Source organism: Pocillopora verrucosa, chromosome 12 (genome assembly GCF_036669915.1).
Source record: "Pocillopora verrucosa isolate sample1 chromosome 12, ASM3666991v2, whole genome shotgun sequence".
NCBI classification, from domain to species: Eukaryota; Metazoa; Cnidaria; class Anthozoa; order Scleractinia; family Pocilloporidae; genus Pocillopora; species Pocillopora verrucosa.
In genome coordinates, this window is record NC_089323.1 from 11659828 (window position 1) to 11680292 (window position 20465).

The 20465-nt window shown below is 37.3% G+C and overlaps 1 protein-coding gene and 1 pseudogene across 1 annotated transcript; one reads left to right on the top strand and one right to left on the bottom strand.

The window, feature by feature from the left end:
• Positions 1 to 3849: 3849 nt before the first annotated feature.
• LOC131775730 (melanocyte-stimulating hormone receptor-like) lies at positions 3850 to 4800 on the bottom strand. The gene has a single exon (XM_059091859.2). The coding sequence runs from the start codon at positions 4798 to 4800 to the stop codon at positions 3850 to 3852; it is 951 nt and encodes a 316-aa protein (XP_058947842.2).
• A 9434-nt stretch (positions 4801 to 14234) lies between these two features.
• LOC136277091 (melanocyte-stimulating hormone receptor-like) lies at positions 14235 to 15215 on the top strand (annotated as a pseudogene).
• Positions 15216 to 20465: the final 5250 nt, after the last annotated feature.

A 20465-nucleotide genomic window follows, 5' to 3' on the forward strand; every position in this document is an offset into this window, starting at 1 on the left:
GGCTCTAAAATAATGCCTCAATCGAGGCAGATCTAACTCCATGGACAACAAAGTGTTTGTCTGATTGTCAGCTTTACTGCTTGTCTCACTTCATTAATCTTCGAGCAGTAAAAAAACGGGTTTAACGTCAAGTTGAAGTAAAGTAAAGTTGCTCCTATTCCTCTGATGAGGCGTAAACGTGATGAAAATGTTCTCTTATTAGCTTTCGCAAACACAATTACAACTATGCTATGCGTTACATAACAAACAACTAATGCTAACTGTATCGCGAAATGTTCAGTGAATTTGGTTGACTCGACTGTAATTGAACATGAACTTGTACTTGTGCCTGATGATGAATGAGGGTGCGAAATATCTTTGTGTACGAGACCATTGAGATCAGTAAACAAGATGAATTACAGATATACCCACACCATAGGGTTATGCGGTAATCTAAAATGTAGCATAATGCAGCAACACTAGATAAAACCCAACTGGCAGCTGAAATAATATTTGTGCGCTTCAAAGTGACAGTTTGTTTGTATCTCAGCCCCAACAACAAGGCGAGAAGTCTGTCAACAGTTATGGCCGTCGTCCCCGTCGTTTGCCTCCAAAGATACTCCACATAGTCCCTTGTGTATCGACAAAGATTCCAGTGTTCGTTAGCTATGGATATCCAATAAATAGCATAGAAAGGCTGGCTAACGAGACCAACCAAAATATCAGTTGTTTCCAGACAACGATACAAAAGTTTGGATGGCGGATGGAGGGAAAATTGTTTACGAAGGGTACAAGGATTGGAAAGTTACCAAGAATTGAAGTGAGAGAGAGGGTTACATTTACCACTGCGAGATGAGTTGATTGCCGTTGTAATCCCACTGCCAAAGAGGGAGAACATAACAGTTCTTTATGTGATTCCATTTGTACTTCACTTCCTGTTAAATTATTTCTTGCCATCCTACTTCTGTGTTCCTTTTTTCTTTAGGGTTACCTGTGATTTCAACGAGAGATAATTCATCGTAACAGCAGCCGCCCAGAAATGATCGCATAAAACTTCTTGTGGAGACCGTTCTTTAAACTATGCTTAAACATCGGCTGTTAAGTAAAAAATTCTTCTTTTGTATGTGCCTCGGGTGTAAATTGGCAAAATGAGAAAAGCATAAGGCATTTGTAATATTTATTTATTTCATAGCAAGACAAGTTATTCCCCGTAACTCGGATAAACTTTCACTACCAAGATTGGTTTTTTATGCTTTAACATAATTTTCTCTGAGTTTGAGAAGAATCATTGTCAACTGTATCAATTTTAAAAGAAAAATAAGCCTTTGAACTCTGTGATCCTCCTCTTTTCATGTTAAAAATGAAATAAAGTCTTATGGTTGCTGTCCTATGTACGGCAGGTGATTAGATTCTTCTTGTCGCGATTCACTTGAGCGATCGAGGATCCTTTTTGATAGGGACAAGTTATAAAACCGCGCTCAGAAATGAACCGATGGATGGTTAAGAACTAATTTAACTCGTTAAACAACTTATTACACTTCAACTTCTTCAACATCATTTGGATAGAGACTTTCATTTACCTTTTGTAGACGCTCACTCGAAAGGTCCTCGCGTAACAAATACTGCAATTTGTTTTTGGCAGGAAATCTAGGTTGTGCCTTGCATTTAAAACGTTAAATAAATTGAAACAACTGTTTTGTTATTTCAAGATGAGAGGAGGTCTGTGAATAAATATTAGTGTGCGACACAACTACGTATTTGTGTAATTGGTGAAGTTTAATTTAGTAACAAATTTTCAGTACGAGTCAAACGGAAACATCTGGTATTTCCATTTCACTGTTAAGGAAAAAACTTAAAACTATTCAAAGAAATATGATGATGTGTTACATTTGATATCAGAGAAACGATTGATTTTCAGGAAAACTCAATAAGATCCGACAATAGTCAATTTTATTTCATGCTTTCTCCTAAAAATTGCTCACAGGTGATAAAGCATATTTAAATTTTCGTATGTATTAAGGAAATTAAAAAAAAAAAAACAAATTCAAGTGTTTAACTGGCATTGTGATCGGCTCGTATGACGATAGGGTATTAACGTCAAGCGTTTTATTTGTGTATGATTGAAAAATTGAAAATAATTTACCGTCCATAAACAAATAACTTGAACAGCTCTCCTTCGCTACACTTTGAAGTTCAATTTTATCCTCCACTTTCTTATTTCTAGGAAAATGAAACGAGGAGTAACATTACTTTCAGCAAGTTAAAATTAAAAAAGTGCTCGCCAAAGATCTTAATCGGCTTTCGAAAAAAACAAACTCGTGGCAATTCAAATAGATAAAACTATGAAAATTTACAGATGCCAAAATATGTTATGGTAATAGATATACATACTTATCCCAAGCGATATTCCCTAATTTTGAAGCCCTAAGTCCTCAAGAATAAAAGCGTTCGTTTAACATTGAATTCAAGATAAAAGAGCGTTTAGCTTCTGTCGCAGAAGAAGGAACATGTTTATTTGTTGAATAAAGTTGTGCCAGAGAACACGCAGCAATCCTGCGCATTAAAAAAACAAAAATTGTTCGAAGGAAATAAACACATTAGCCTTCATTTGGGGCGAAATTACATATTCTCGCATAATAACTGTTTCTCGAGGCTCACAGTTTTCCTTGAGCGTCGCTCTCGGAAAAATGATCGCTCCTCGGAACAGATAGTGTCTACAGACAAATATCCGTGGTTATTTTCGCGCCAAATGAAGGTCATAGTCTATTCATTCACCCCCACTTTGGTGAATAGTTACTTAATGAGCTATGAACGAGAATGTGCTAGAAGGAAGATACTACGCCACCAAACCTTTTGTGGTTTTTGTTTTTATTTCCTTCATGCACCCTCTTCATCATTAATATTTTTCATTTTTATTAGAAGCAATTGTTGGCCTATTGGACCCTGTGATATCAGTTTTTCTAGATGTCTGGTTAATAATAACAAATCAACTTCTTTTTGTTGCGAGGGACTTGTGCAATTAAGGATCTCTTTTTTTGACAAGGACAGTCATAAATTCCAATATTAAAAACTAAGCATGAAAATTTCTTCACTGCGGCTGGATGTATTCGGTGGAAAGTTAAGATCTAGCAAAACTCGTTCAACAACCCATAAGACTTCATCTCTTATAACAACATTTTTATTCAGCCTTCCGCATAATTGTAAGAAATACACGCTTGAAAGTTTCTTGCGCAAAAAGCTTTTGCATTTTTTTGCGAGGAGTTCATGGTTGTGTCTTGCATTTATATCACTAAAAAGACGGAAAACGGTACTTGGCATTTACTAATTCTATGGCATTTCTTTCTTTCTGTTTTCCTCAAATGTCACAGAATATGGGCTGCAGTCTCTTATTAAACATTAATGCGCGGCTAAATTACATGTTTTTCTCACGTGTGACCGGCTTGTATGGCAAAAGGGCAAAAACGTCCACTGCTTGATTTGAGTAACATTAAATTTTAATATTCTTTGAAGTTCACTTTCATTCAATACTTTCATATAAATAAGAAAGCAAACCAAGAAAATAATATCGAGCTAACGTCCTGCTTGTTTCTACCCCGTAGGTACTCATATCACGAGTCGTTATATTCATATTAAGCACTGTGGCATGCAAAAACGTTTTCTTAAGATATAATTGCTGTTTGTTTAGACTCTTTCCCCTTTTATTTACTCAATTGGAAATAAATAATTTAAAAAAAGCTCGAGTAACAAAGTGGTTAACTATCATATTCATTATTATCTTCTAAAGTGACCGACAAGCGTTTTCTTGTGGAAACCGTGAAGTCAGCTTAGCTTTAAAATAACAAATTAAATAGTACCTCAATCGAGGCAGATCTAACTCCATGGACAGCAAAGTGCTTGTCTGATTGTCTGCTTCACTGCTTGTCTCACTTCACTAATCTTCCAGCAGTAAAGGAATGGGTTTAACGTGGAGTTGAAGAAAAGTAAGGTTGCTGCTATTCCTCTGGTGACGAGTAAATTTGATGAAAATGTTCTTTTATTAGCCTCCACAATCACGATTTCAACTACGATAAATGGTATATAACAAAGAACTAATGCAAACTGCACCCACAGTGCACTGTACACCGCTTTTCTGTATTGCAAAATGTTCAGTGAATTTGGTTGGGTCGACTGTAATTGAACATGAACTTGTACTTGTGCCTGATGAATGAGGGTGCGAAATATCTTTGTGTAAGAGATGAATGAGATCACTAAACAAGATGGAATACAGATATACCCACACCATAGGTTTATGCGGTAATCTAAAATGTAGCATAAGGTAGAAACACTAGATAAAACCCAATTGGCAGCTACAATAATATTTGTGCGCTTCAAAGTGACAGTTTGTCTGTATCTCAGCCCCAACAACAAGGCGAGAAGTCTGTCAACAGTTATGGCCGTCATAGTCCCCAAAGATACGCCACATAATGCATTGCCGGTCATGTAGGCGGCGTCCCTTGTGTATCGACAAAGATTCCAGTGTTCGTTAGCTACGGATATCCAATAAATAGCTTGGAGAGGCTGACTAACGAGACCAACCAGCAGATCAGTTGTTGCCAGACAACGATACAAAAGTTTGGATGGCGGATGGAGGGAAGATTCTTTACGAAGGGCAACAAGGATTAGAAAGTTACCAAGAATTGCAGTGAGAGAGAGGATTACATTTACCACTGCGAGATAAATTGATTGCTGTTGTAATCCGCCTGCCAAAGAGGGGGAACATAACAGTTCTTGATATGTTTCCATTTGTACTGCAGTTCCTGTTAAATTATTTCTTGCCATCATACTTCTGTGTTCCTTTTTTCTTTAGGGTTACCTGTGATTGCAACGAGAGAAAATTTAGGGTAACAGCAGCCGCCCAAAAATGATTATACAATACCAAATAGGCATTTTTTCATAGTACGACAACTGCTCCCATGTACCTTGGATTAACCTCCATTTTAAGGATTGGTAATTAAGCTTATTATAGCTTCTATGAAGTTGAGAAGAATCATTGTCAACTTCAGCAATCTAGAAAAACAAAGTACTCGCCAGAGATTTCAAATGGTCTAGAAAATAATTGTTACTCGTGGCAATCCCCAAGTACATTTAAGTATTCAAAATTAATGTTTGGTCACAGATGCCAACATTTCTGCGGGGAACGCGACAATAATGGGGGAAAATAGCTCGGGAGAGGCCACTTGCAGCAGGAACGGAAACTCATCACGGTTTCCTGGTGCGCAGAGACCTGCTTCAAGTGAACTTGCTACGGACGTCAAGAATTAGACAGCGTTTATTTCTACAGTAACTTTATTTTAGTTCATGTCGACAACCGACATGCCTTCTTGCATACTTAACTTAAAAATATATATCTTAACAAGTAAAAGTGAGAAGTCAATTATAATTAATGATTATTTATCCGATGTTGGTGTTAAGTTTGAACAAGTGGCAAGGAGAAAAATAAATTTTAGGAAAAGAACTAATTTACATAGATTCAACTGCAACTTCCTCGAGAAGTTGTCAGAAAAGGTCGCTATGAGGACTGTTTACTTAACAATGTCCACTTAGAATAAGATCACAAAAGGACTGATTTTCAGGCGCACAAAGCGGCGAAGACAAAGCAGTATGTACAAGTTAGTAGTTAAAAGAACTTACTGTTGGCTTTTATCTTTTTTATAACATTACAAGAAAGAAACTGGAATGAATTGAGAACGGCTACAAAATTGAAAAAGTAATAAATATGCTCCAAACAAACTCACAGAAAATCACTAAGTTCTCCCGTAACATTCCCCCCACCTTAAATGGAGACTTCCAGATATCGTGGGGGTCAAAATGACGAATGGACTTGGTATTCTCATCATAGATAAAGTATTGTTTTCTTAAGTCAAAACAATATTTTTCTTTTGCTTTTGCACTTAAGACGTATTTCTTACTTCGTGTAACCTTCTATTTACCGAGGAGTTCAACATACTTCTTGGAGGAATTTTAAAATAAGATTTTAGAAATCTTCTTGATCTTCTATATTACTTTCTGGTCAACAGTTAAGTGGTACTCTCTGCCTTTTGCAAAAGTCGGTCAGGCGTCTGAGGATAAATACTCTTCTTGGATACATAATGAAACTTAGGCATTACTATTCCTGGAGGTGCTTCTTGATACCGATCAAATCCCTTGCTAGATTCCATTCTGTAATCAGATTTGGCTGGAGTATCAAAAAGATCACCTTGGTGCCAAACCTTCTTTGTGACATCTGTGCGAAGGACGGTAGTGGTTTTTTGGATAACAGACCTGAAGTTATCATTTGCGTCGTTGTGAATTGTTGCGGACTGGGACACAGTAAAGAGCACTGATATCAAGAAAGACTGGCTTAGTGCAACTTTTTGTTCTTTGGAAAGAAAGAAAAATTTTCTGGAGTGGGCTTTAAAGAAGTTTTACTAGTGGAGGCGTTTCTAGCTGCTTTGGTATTATTTTCTTGAGGTATAAACTTTCCTATTAGAGGCACTCGCTGAACTTGCTTCTTTCTGTTGATTTACCAATTCTTTTAAAGTAATGGTGTTGTTATCGAGGTTAATCATGGCTCTGTTTACTTAGAGGAAATCGCGACCAAGGATGGCATCATAGGCAAGGTTGTACACGACTTTGAATTCACGAGGGAAATGAATATTCTTAAGGTATAAAGGCAAGGTATACGTAATTCCTATTAGTTGTAGTAGAGGTCTGAACTGCAGAACAGGGAGCATCACCATAGATTTCTTTTAAAACGTCTTCTTTAATAGCTGAAACGCGTGCACCAGTATCCACCGTTAGATGAACAGGTTTTCCTTCTATTTTACCTATAGTGGTTAGGTTGCTAGGGTACGTGTCCGCTTCATTTACTAGGGGTAGCAGGACACTGACATTCGTAACTTTCTTGGCTTCTAGTTTAGATTTGTTGGCGTGACTCTAGCCTGGTCACTAGTTCATGTCGGCTTCATCTTCTCTAGAAAATAAGAGTTGGTTGTGGCGTTTTCCTGACTTTTCAATTGTGATGCAGTCCCCCAGCATCCGACAGGCTCTCTTCTTCGTGGGTGGGAGATCTTTCTGATTAACGGTTAGTTGATTGGGTAACATGATGTAGGACCTTCTTCTCCTTGTAGAAAGCTTCATTAGATCGGTTAAAGTTGCAGTAATACTGAATATGGCCTCGGCGTTCACATCTGTAAATACGGATTTAGTCTTGAAACTACTTCCTCCATTTATCATTGCTTATCGTGTGTAGTGATTATTTCTTCGTCGCTCAAAGTGTTGCCATGCTCGAATTCGCTATCAGCTGGTCGTTCGAATACGCTTTGTTTACAATGGCGTTGCCGGGACAAATTCTTCTCTAACTTCTGATTCTGCCCCGCTTAGTTCTTCCTCGGAGTCTCTGCCCAAACTTAACTCAATGCAAAATGGTTTTTGTGTTCCTATATTTGTTTTGGTTTTGTATACATTCTTTATTTCGCACCAATTCGTAAAGATCCGCTGGTGAATTAATTAACTGGACAGGTCAACCACGAGCTCTTGATTTTCTTTCTCCGGTGATCTTAGATTCTTGGAATCACGGATTTCTTTAACCTCTGAGGCGACGAGGGGTCGATCAGAAATAAGTGAACTTCGTGCGCTATCATTTCGCTGCACAACTTAACGGTTTGGACGGACTTGGCTGAACGATAGACGGACGGTTGAAACAATGGACGGACTTTCGTTTGAATGGATGCTGATATCTATGGCCTCTGTGTTCGTTTTATCCTGTTTGGCTCTGATTGGAAAATGCGGTAAAAATTCGTGGTGGGTGTTTGGAAGGAATTGATTCAATGTTTTTACTGGAAACGGTGTCGTGCGTCGGCGGCGGCGGCGGGGAACTTTGGTAAAATGGCAACTCAAACAACAAGTCCTAATTTTCTTCTTCGAGCAAAGAAGTTTTCACCTCTCTATGCACCTTGGTCGTCTTAATTCTGACGGCGGGAAAGACTGACTTCCTTTCTTCGCGGACTTCATAAATTGAAAAAAGGAAATTTGAGGTATTCACGTTACCCGAGCGGTCCTTTCTTGCCGGCGCCCAAGGGATCAGATCACGCCTCCTGCGTGGAACTGAATTTTGAGTTCTCTTGAACTTTGATAACGTCCTGGAAGCTCCAAGAAGTATCCGGCGTAACCATCACTGTGGCATTCGCACGAACTGGACTTACGCGGAGAACAAAATATCGATAGCATTTCTTTACCTAGCTCAATACTTACCAACTCTCTTACTCTATTTAAAAACATGACGCTATCGAAATTTCTGATCCTGGCAGTGTAGAGGACGCGTGTCATATAAACTTCGTAATAGACCTCGCTCACCGTAAAGTCTCTGTGGTTCAGTGTTAGAGCATCAGAGCGCGGAATCCGACGGTCTGAGGCTCGATTCCTCATGGGGACTCAGAATTTTTCTTTGTCCCACGCTCGTGACAAGACGAAAAACATCTTCCTCTAATACTTGAATAGTCTCACAAATGAAGCGGAAAATGTCTCTTGAAGTTATCGATAGTAATTGAGAAAAAGGAGATTGAACTTACAGCTTCAAAATTAAAAATACATATCTTAACAAGTTAAAGTGAGAAGTCAGTTATAATTAATGTTGATTTATGTTAGTGTCAAGTTTAAACAAGTGGCGACGAAAAAAATGAATTTTATGAAAAGAACTTATTTACATAAATTCAGCTGGCAAGTTCCCTGAGAAGTTGCCAGAAAAGGTCTCTACGAGGACTGTTTACCTAACAATGTCCACTTAGAATAAGATCACAGAAGGATTGATGTTCAGGCGCATAAAGGCAGTAAGAACAGAGCGATATGAAGAAGTTAGAAGTTGAAAGAACTTACCGTTGGCTTTTATCTTTTTTAAAACATTACATTAAAAGAAACTCGAATGAATTGAGAACGGCTAAAATATTGAAAATAAAAAGTATGCTCCAAACAATCACACAGAAAAATCACTAAATTTTCCCGTAACAATACCAAGATATTCATGTTCAACTTTGTAGTTAACAAAGCCTTACAGGTTTTTACTTTCCGTTTCGCGCCCGACTCGGCTAGAAACGAAAACAGTGGGAGGAGCAGGATTTTGCAAGCTTTTGCCCCATCAAAACATTTTCTGTTTTTGTCACGTTATTAACTCCCTTCAGTCGCTTTCTGCCTAACACCAAGGCATTCGTTATCTAATTTTCCCTTTCGATTAGAAACAAAGCAATCCTATTGGACTTGCTGATCCTCATTTTTTCAGTTGAAAAGGAGGATCAGCATTTGGATAGAGAATTTCAAATACCTTTTAAAGACGCTCGCTTGGAAGGTCCTCGCGTAACAAAAACTACGATTTGTTTTTGGCGGAGATCTTGGTTGTGCCATGCATTTAAAATGTTCAATAAATGGAAACAATTATTTTGGTACTTCATTCCTGCTGTCAATCCATGAACGTCACAGCATATGGACGGAAGTTTGTTAGTAAACATTAGTGTGCGACACAACTACCTATTTGAGTAATGAATTTAATTTAGGAATGACTTTTCATTGCGAGTCAGACGCAAACATCTCTAAGTTTTATCCTTTTGCAATCAATGATGAAATCTGTAGTTAAGCAAAAAAAGTATTTGCAACCAAAGGAAATAATAATGTGTTACATTATATTCGGAATGAAAAGCGCTCGTTGATACCGTGGGGATCAGGAGTACTGAGTTAAAAGATAAAATTTTGTTCTAGAGTTTTGTGGCTTTCCGAACTGCCTAGACGTAGGAAAAGGCTGCAAGCTGTCATATGCTGCTTAGAGTGATTAGAGAGTTTAAAGTGTCAAGCGACTGGTTTGGATGCGTCCTTGTCACTTTCGTACGCAATATCGGCATTTTTCGAATATTTAAACAAATTTAATTTAAGTGTATAATTGACATTATGACTGCCTTTCAAAAAGGCGTGAATGTCAAGCGCTTCATTTGAGCATGATCAAAAGAAATTGACACACTTTTTTTCGTCCATTAAAAAAAAAAACATCAAAAGCTCGTCTTTACTGCTCTTGGATTTGCAACTTTTTTCTGATTGACACTTTCATATTACGTAGGAAACAAAATAATGAAGTGATATCGAACAACGTCCAATTTGTTTCTACACCATACGTGCATGCATATATTATGAGTTGTTATATTCATAATAAGTGCTTTCCCATGAAAAATATGGTTACACTTTCTGTCTATTCTTTTTGTTCAACTGGAAATGAAATCTTCTAACAAAAGCTCGTACACCGATATAACATTCATTAACTTTCACATAACGAAACCGACAAACGTTGTCTTAATGCAACCGTAAATTTTTAAGTCAGCCTCGAAACAATTAATAAAATGTTTGCTCGAGGAAGAGTTAACTTCATGGACAGCGAACTGCTTGTCTGATTTTCTGCTTTGCTGCTTGTCTCACTTCAAAAATCTTCCAGCGGTAAAGGAACAGATTTAACGTCAAGTTGAAGAAAAGTAAAGTAAGTGATTGCTATTTCTCTGGTGACGACTATATGCGACGAAAATGTCTTCCGGGCCACCACAATCAATATATTAAATGGTAGATAACAAACAGCTAATGCGAACTGCACTCACAGTGCACGGTACACCGCCTTTCTGTATCGCGAAATTTCCAGTAGGTTTGGATGACTCGACCGTAGATCTACCAGATCTTGTATGTACTAGGGCGCTATGATGACGGAATGAGCAGAAAATCGAACACCTATATATCCAAACCAAAGAGTTAAAAGGTAATCTGAAATATAGCATAAGGCAGGGACTCCTGATAAATCCCGAACGCCAGTAAAATAAATATTAGTGCGCTTCAGAGTTACAATTTGTTCATACCTCAGCCCCAGCAACAGCGCGAAAAGTCTGTCTACGCTAATGGCCGTCATTGTCATCAAAAACACCGAACAAAATGCATAGCTGGTTAAGTAGCCTGCGTCGTTTGTCTATCGACAAAGATTCCAGTTTCTGTAAACTAAGGATATCCAATAAATAACATAGAGAGCCTGGCTAACGAGACTAACCAAAAGATCAGTCGTTGTCAGACAACAGTAAAACGGTTTGGACGGTAGATGAATGGAAGATTCTTTGCAAAGGGCAACAAGGATAAGAGAATTCCCGAGAGTTGCCGTGACGGAGAGGAAGATGTTTATTATTACGAGATGAATCGATTGCTGTTGCAATCCACCATCCAAAGAGGGCGAACATATCAGTTCTTAAATGGTAAAAAGTACTTTATAGTACTCTAGCCTCCATTTGGCGCGAAAATTAACTCGTCTATCATCTGTTTCTCGAAGCTCACAGTTTGCACAGTTCGCTCTCGGAAACTGTTCGTATCTCGGAGTAGTAATGTCAGCGGAAAGATCTCTGTGGGTATTTTCGCGCCAAATGAACGCCATTGTTTATCTATTCACCTCCACTTCTCTGAATAGTTGTTAAATACTTGAGTTTAACCGTTTCCGGTTCGTTTCCCGCCCGACGAAAAAGTGCTAGTACGAAGGGCCCAAGTGCTCTTTACTAATGAGCTAATCAATTTGGAAACTGTTCATTGCCAACGAAATACCGCTCATAAGACAAGGTTAGTGTTTCGATTCCGGTGAACGTTCTTTGCTAGCAGCCGTGAAGTGGGAAGTCAGCTTTGAAAGAGTTAGTGCAAAAATAACTCAATGGGGATTTTAACTCCATAGACAGCAAAGTGCTTGTCTGATTGTCTCTTTTACTGCTTGTCCCACTTCACTAATCCTCCAACATTAAAGACACAGATTCAAAGTTGAGTTGAAGTAAAGTAAGGTTACTGCTTACCCTCCAGTGACGATTGACAGGATGAAAATGCTGTATACCGCCTTTCTGAATCGCGAAATGTTCAGTGCATTTGTTTAGCTCGCCTGAAAATGATCTTGTACTTGTGCCTGACGATAAATGAGGGTGAGAAAAATTTTTGTGTATGAGCCGATTGAGATCACTAAACAAGATGTAACACAGATATATCCATTCCATAAGGTTATACGGTAATCTGAAATATAGCATAAGGCAGACACCTGTTAAAGCCCAAACGGCAGCTAAAATAATACTTGTAGACTCCGTAATTACAACTTGTTTGTATCTCAGCCCTAAGAACAGCGCGGGAAGTCTGTTAACACTTATGGCCGTCATACTCAACATCCGATGAGTAGCATAGAGAGAGGCTGGGTAATGAGACCAACCGACAGATCAGATGAAGCCAGACAACGGCACGAGAGTTTGGACGGCGGATGGAGGGGACATTCTGAATGGATTGCTGTTGTAATCCGCCTGCAAAAGAAATGGAACATGCAAGTTCCTGATATGTTTTTATATGCCTTTCACCTACTAAGTTGTGTTAATCATTCTTATTTATCTTTCTTTATTTTATTATTATTTTTTAGTAATATTATTCGTGATTGCAACGAGAAATATTCGTCTTAGCAGCACCCGCCCAGCTATGACCACTGAAACCCTAATGTTTTAAAAGCGATCTCATAAAGACTTCCCGCGGAGATCATTCTAAAGACTGCGCGAGAACACTGACTTTGAGGAGAAAAAATTCATTTCTTCTCTTGAACTTTTTCGTGCGCCCCTGAATTGGCAAAATGAGGCAAGCATAAGACATTGTGATATCACCATTTCACATCTCTTGATTACTACTCCCTCTTTTAATACGCGGATAAACTTTTACCACTGCGATAGGTAATTAAGCTTTCTTTTTTGAAGTTTAGAGGAATCATTATCGAAGTTAGCAAGCTTAAAATGAAAAGTCCATGCCACAGGTGTTAATCGGTTTTGGAAAAATTGATTTTGTGACAATCTCCGAGTGATTAAAACTATACAATATTGGCGTTTAGTCGCAGATGCCGACATATCGTAAACTATTTCAATTTTTAATTTCAAAAGTCTTCCAGTCTTTCACTTTCCTTTTCGTGCCTAACTAGAAAGAGAAACGAGACGTGCTAAGAGCAAGATAATACGATATTAAAAACTTTTCTTTTAATTCCCTTCATGTGCCCTGTTGTTTTAAGTCAAGATATTAGATAAGTAATTTTCCACATATATGATAAGAAACAAAAGATACCCTCAACATTTCTCGATACAGAGAGGCGGTGCACAGTGATGCAGCTTGTTTAAAGTGCTTTTTATGCACCAAGTGACATTCCTGAAATTTGAACAGCTCAAAGAGAAAAATTTTCATCACATTAAGTCGTCATCGGATGAATAGCTTTAAATCGACGTTAAACCCATTTATTTAGTGCTGGAAGGTTTGTTTAGTGAGACAAGTAGTAAAGCAGACAATCAGATAAGCACTTTGTTGTCCATGGAGTTAGATCTGCCTCGAGTCATCATTCATTCATTATATCAAACCGGACTTTTAAAGTTACGGTTGCCACAAGAAGACGCTTGTCGGTTATATTATTAGAAAGTCATGAACATAAAAACTCGATAACATTTTGACTTGAAGAAATTAAAAGACTGAGTTGATTAGTAAAATTATCTTTAGAAAACTTTTTTTTACTGCAATGGTATTTATTGCGAATAGAATTACAATTAATGTCTTGGAATAAGGGAAGAGGGCGTATGAAAGGAATAAACAACTTAACTAAATCCGACAGGGTTTGGTAGTATGATATATCTTTCTCATGTTGCTGTTTCCGTTTCTAGCTTCAGTCAGGAGCGAAATGGAAAGTAAAGAGCTGGAAGGCTTTATTAATTCAAAGTTGAAATCCATTACTTTAGGAAGTGTTGGCATCTGTGGCTAAACGCCAATTCAATTCACGAATTCAATTTTCTCCAAAACCCATTAATATCTCTAGTGCGGACTTTTTCTATTTAGCTTCTGATTCTCCTCAATCTCACACAAATGATACTTATTACCTATCCTAGTTATAAAAGCTTATACAGGTGAAAAGCGAGTATTTGTTGAGCTATGAGATAGTGATTTTATAATAATATATAATTATTATAAAATTATATAATTAATAATATTATAAAATTATATAATTTCCGCCTGAGGCACACCCTGAAGTGAAAAAAAATAAATAAATAAAATAAAATGAACTTAATGGTCGGTCTTATTTCTTGCATTGCGTATTTAGTGATCGCAAAGGAAGTCTTCATAATATCGTTTCTAATAAAGTAAGGTATAAATGATTGTATCTTTGCGGGTATTGCCAAGACGACATATCTCTCGTCGCAATCTCAGGTAACCTTAAAAAAGAGAAATAGGAGACGAGATGAGAATGATAGCTGCAAACAATTTAACAGGAGATGGAATACAGATGAAAACACTCGAAGAACTAGTATGCTCTCCCACTTTAACAAGTGGATCACAACAACCATCAATTCATCTCGCAGTGCTAAATATATTTCTCTCCCTCACTGCAATTCTTGGGAATTCTCTAATCCTAGTTGCCCTTCGCAAAGAATCTTCGCTTCATCCGCCGTCGAAACTCTTGTACCGTAGTCTGGTGACTACCGATCTGTTGGTTGGTCTTGTTACCCATCCTCTCAGTGTTACGTATCGTATTTCCTCAATTTACAAACAATGGAATCTTTGTCGATACGCAAGAAGTGCCTGCTACCTATCAAGCTATGCACTGTGTGGAGTATCTTTGACGACAATGACGACCATAAGCGTTGACGGACTTCTTGCCCTGTTATTGGGGCTGAGATATAAACAAATTGTAACTTTGAAGCGCACTTATATAATAGTAGCTGCCGTTTGGGTTGCGTCTGGTGTCGCTGCTATATGCCACATTTTAATTAAACGTATAGGCTTTTGGTTTTTATATATAATTGTACCGTTATGTTTAGTCATCTCAATGGCCGCGTACACAAAGATTTTCTACACTCTCCGTAATAACAAGGCAAGAGTACAACAACATTCCAGTCAACCACATTCGCTGAACCTTGATACAGAAAAACAGTGTACAGTGCACTGTCCGTGTCGTTAGCTCTAGTTGTTTGTTATGCACCATATATTATAGTTGAAAGTGTGACAGCTCATAGAAAAACAGTATCATCACATAAAGTCCTAGTCAGGGGAATAGTAGCAACCTTACTTTATTTTAACTCTACCTTGAATCCATTTCTTTACTGCTGGAAGATAGGGAAGTGAGAAAGGCCGTAAAGCAGAAAATTAGACAAGCACTTTGCTCTCCATGGAGTTAGATCTTCGTCGAGTCATCATCTTATTTGTTGTATAATAGCGGACTCATATAGCCACGTATGCGTTATTGGAAAGTAACGACTAATAAACATAATAACAACGTGCTCGTGCTGTTGTTAGTATTCGTTATTTCCACGTGAACATAATAAGGGACAGAGAGTCAAAACATTAACGATGTCGTGAAAAGACTTTGTTTCATTGTAGGGCAGTAATGGCGAATGCAATAACTCAGTGCATTCACATGCACCACGGTGTGAAAACGAACAAGATAATAATACTTCCATTTCATTTTTCTTTCTTACCAATGTGAAAATGTGGGAAGAAATTTATCTTCAAAGAAGGAGAGCTTTTAAAGTTATTTGTTTATTGAAGGTAAATCACTTTTGCTTATGAACATAGTGTAGTAATTATAAAGAGTATCCTTGCATAAAGGAGAGGTCGAATGAAGGGGAAAATAACATAACAAAGGCAGAAAAGAGTTTTATAGTGTTTTATCTTGCTCTTGTCAATGTTTCCGGTTTTTTGCCAATAACAAACTTGAATGGCAATATTTTAAAATATGTTGACAACAGTGACCAAACGCTAATATTTTATAGTTTTAAATACCCGGGGATTATCACGAAATCAATTTCTTGCAAAATCCATTAACATCCCTGGCGAAGACTTTTTCGTTTTAGATTGCTGGCGACTACTGATCCGTTGTTGGTTCCCCACTCCGTCTTGCTATTCCACCTCTCAGTGCTTATTATCTCGAATTATAGGATTCCCTAGTTTTACAAACATTGAATTCATCAAAAGCCCTGCATTCTGTTCAGTGTCTTTGATGACAATAAGGGCCATAAGCTAGCGTGGACAGATTTCTCGCCCTATTGCTGGGGCTTAGAAATGAAAAAAATTATAACTTTGAAGCGCTCATATGTAATAAATTAGCTGTCGTTTGGGTTTCCTCTAATGTCGCTGCTTTTTGCTACATTTTAGATTACGGTATAATCTTTGGGTATGGATATGTAGTTGTTCTGAATTTTCTAATACTCTCGATCGTCTTGGACACAAAGATTTCCACACTCTTCAACTCAGCTCAAGCACAATAACAGTCGAGCCAACCAATTTTACTGAACGTGGCAGGATACAGAGAGGCAGTGTACAGTGGCACTGTGGGTGCAGTTAACAGTAAATGTGTAACTTAGACTTTTTTTTTGAAAAGCATTCTTTAAGACAATCTAGCATAATTTTTATACCAAAGAATAATTTAGAATATGATTTTGAGCATCATTTGGATATATGCTATTTTTATTAGCACAATCTATAGAAACTTAGTGTCACACACCAATAATTTCATCGAGAAATCTAACTGGTCGAAAGCAATCAATCAATAAACAAAAGTTGTTATGATGAGTGCGATAAATGCAGCGGATATTGCATTTATTCTGTCGAGTTTAAAGTCTGCCTAATTTCGAAGCCCCTCGCCCGTCCAGTGGTTTTAAAATTTTGCAAGCTGAGAAAGAAATGTCTCATGTCATGATATCATGGACTATTGTTTAGTAAAACAATGGATAGCGTTGAAGAAACGCTCTCATTGGCTGCTAAAACTCGTAATATCCTCACACTATTCACTCCCGGACAACGTGCGCAGGATTTGCGCCGGAAAATATTGTTATTCTTGCAGGAAAAAACGAGTTAATATCATCTTTTTGTGCTATGTTATCTTACTGTCTTAGTTTATACTAAAAAAACTTCATTGCGGCTCGATAAATATTCATCACTAACCACTTCTACATGAATTTTCAAAACAAACTTTATTTGCATAGCGAACAATATTGTCGTCAGCACGCTCTCTGTGCTTCGCTCTCTCTTAAATTTGTTGTCAAATTGCTACCATGTGGCAGTCGTTCCAACAATGAATATTTCGTCTTACCACAACCCTCTTCGCTAAGATCACTTTTTTTTATTTCCTAATTATCGAAGACTATTAGCCAAGCATTACCCCGCAACAACAGGTCGAGAAGTCTGACCACGCTCCGGCCGTCTTTGTCCATGAAGACTGAACATAATGTACAAGATATTTTGAGGGCTTCGTCGTAGATTCCAGTGTTCCTGAACCCCGTCAACTGGCCCTAACAAGACAAACAACAGATTCAAGCGTTTGGACGTGCGGATGACGAGGAGATCCTCGCGAAGGGCAACACGAAAACTACTAAGAAATACTGTTACAGTAAGGAAAATTTTGGCCACTGTCAAATTACCTCGTTGTTGATGTATTATATTATATGACGTTTTATTTTTCGCTTTTTACCCCAAAGGGTCCCGAAAGAATTTTGATGGTTCTCATTAAATACTTTAAGCGATGCTAATTGAATAATTGGAACACTTACAGGATACCGCCTCAACGACTAATGACCTATAACCATAATTTTAATGACTTAAATTTCATTCCTTAATAGATACTAAGTAATCTTCACCCCCCCCCCCCCCCCCGCGCCAAATCCTTGATTATTTAGAAGCCAGGCGTTTAGAACTGAACAATGATATGAGCCACAACTGTTTTTAAGTACTATGATAAGGGGCAAAAGTAAAGAAATTTGCGGGATTGTTGTCATTTTACATTACAGCTGCAAGAGCTACTTTTACCGAGGAAAACTGCTCCTGATTGTGCAAATTTTTATAAGAGTAAATCTGATTTCTGTCATCTGGAGAATTCAAGTACTGTTATCAGCTTTGGGAGATTGATCTTGGAATATGATGTAGATAAATTTGAATATAATCTCTAAACTCAGGGCGAAGGATTTGGATCAACGCCTTTGCTTTGTAACGAAGAAACCCTTCCTACATTTCCATTCTTCACCGACTAGAATTACATAACTGTGAAAACTATGCGACAGATATGATTTCCCCTCTCTACCATTCATCCAAAATTCAAGCATATTTTCCCCTTAGGCAAGGAAGTTCTTCGAAATAATTTCTTACGGACCATTTCAAGCAGGAGAAGAAACACGTGAGGCAGTTTTGTCAGTATTTCTCTTTTTCGTTTATCCTCATGTTTTACATTGACAACGTTGGCATGAGTTCAAGTTAAGTTGTCAGAGAAGCATTAGTGTAAACAGCAAGTAATTGTGTCCTAATGTTCCTCTTAAGATTTAGAAAATACTCGTCTTAATTTTCCCTTTAATAGTAATGCAGTTTAGTTTGCGTGGTATAGTTACTAAGTTATGTTCAAAAATGGCTGCGTTTGGAACCGGATTATAGGCATTTTCAGAAATGATGTTTGAAACGCAATGTCCCTCTTTGGAAAGTGAAAACGCTGTTAGTTATACATTTTTGTTTCTTCTAGAATGCTGGAAAAAATTGTTTGACTTCAGGAACATACTTCTCCTGTTTAGATAAGGGTAATTGGTACGTAATAGAAAACATGAGCTAAATTACCTTTCAGTTCAGCCAATGAAGGAGATAAAATGCTTAGCTACTTAACTCCTATACCACCAACTGGTGCAAAAAGGTACAATTAACAATCCAAAAAATTGGTCTCTTCTCCGATTGCTTTTAGAGTCATTTCCTTTAATATTTTCCGAACGACAAATTATCTAGCTATGACTTATATATATATATTTTTCCGACTATTGACATATTTGTTTTAACTATCAGCGGAAGAATCCTGCTTAAACCAAATTGCAAGACATAGGGTGACCTCACGTTTTCAACATCAACTTGCGTTAAGTTTCCTTTAAACAACGTAAGAACGTAATTCAGTGCAAATGCAAAACGAAAACCAAATCATTCAAATTTGACATGTAGGCCAGTTGAAATCCATCACCTGATCACGCTTTCAATAAATGATGAAATGGGGTAAGTTTCTAAATATTCGTTATTGCTGCGTCCGAGGGGTCTTTTTTTTACAAGATAATTTGGTTTTAATCAATTGAGTTGATAATTGGCAACCGTAAAAAGTTTCTTAAGCTGACTTTTCGAGAATCAACCCGAAAGGCTAACGCTCCAAACCGGTCAGTTTTAGAAACTCTTTTCAGCGGTCACTTTAGTAAACTAACGTTTGGCCTAAGTATTACACTGCATATTCTTATTAGGAATATTTTCAGTAGAACCTCGAACTCCACTTAAAAGAATTAAGAAAGAGGTCTTTAGTAAATCTGTCGGCTGACAAATGGTTTTCTCTATAATTTTCTAATTACTATTTTAACGCAAATAACAGAACTCTTTAGCTACAAGTTGCGTCTTTTGTGTTATGATGGTCATTTTATTACCAGTTTCGTGCAAGGTCAAAAACGACTTGCACATTAGGGTCTGGACATAATGAATCTTTGGCAACCAGTCAAAAAAAAAAGAGGATTTTGTATCGTTCTGAGTTCTTTGTAAAATTTTGTGACATTTTCACATCTTTGCACAACCTTATTAAGACCTCCTTCGGCTACAATGAAAAAACGTCACTCCCAGCCGGTGAAATAATTTTGTATTAAGATTAAATATTTCTTCTGTGTGGGAGCTCCACGTGTCTGGTGCGGAACATACGTACGTCAGGCTGGTTAAATTGAAGTAAGGGAAAAGTCTTACACTTTTTTAAGCTAAGAGGCAAATTAACATAAATGATTTATCATTCTCCCCTCCTATTCAGTTGTCCTTTTGCGTCACTTTAAGGAAAAAATGTAGTAAAGTGATTATCGGAGTTATCAGATTTTTTAAAAAAAATAGTCCTTTATTCTATTTGAACACAGAAAACTTTCTTATGATAAATATAGGTTTAAATGTCAGCTTAAATAAATTGATGTATGTTTGAGAAGTAAATAATTCCATTTGTGATCATTTTGATGTCAATCTAGATTTGATTATGCAGATATACTTTTAGGAATGTCTACAGATGTCAGCGAAATTTGGTGTTTTAAGTGTTATCCTGCGGAGAAAACAAAATTTCGTCATTAACTTTATTTCAAATTAGCAGAATTAGGAAGACACACGGACTGACTCCTCTGAAATCATTAGGAATAAAGTTTTGTTTATATTAAAAATTGAAAAATTATGATCCTATGATTCAAAGAAATTTTATTGCACCGGAAAGCCCTACACATCTTTTTTTTTCAAAATACGTGATGTTTTCGATTAGCTTAATTTCGATTGAAAGCGTTTTATTTGAATTATTCGTTTCCTTCCGAGAATATTAGACAATGGCAAAGTTACACAGCGATGAAAACTTATCAATTTATTAATGGTATAACATTCTAAAAGATTACCGCTTGACGTCACACATG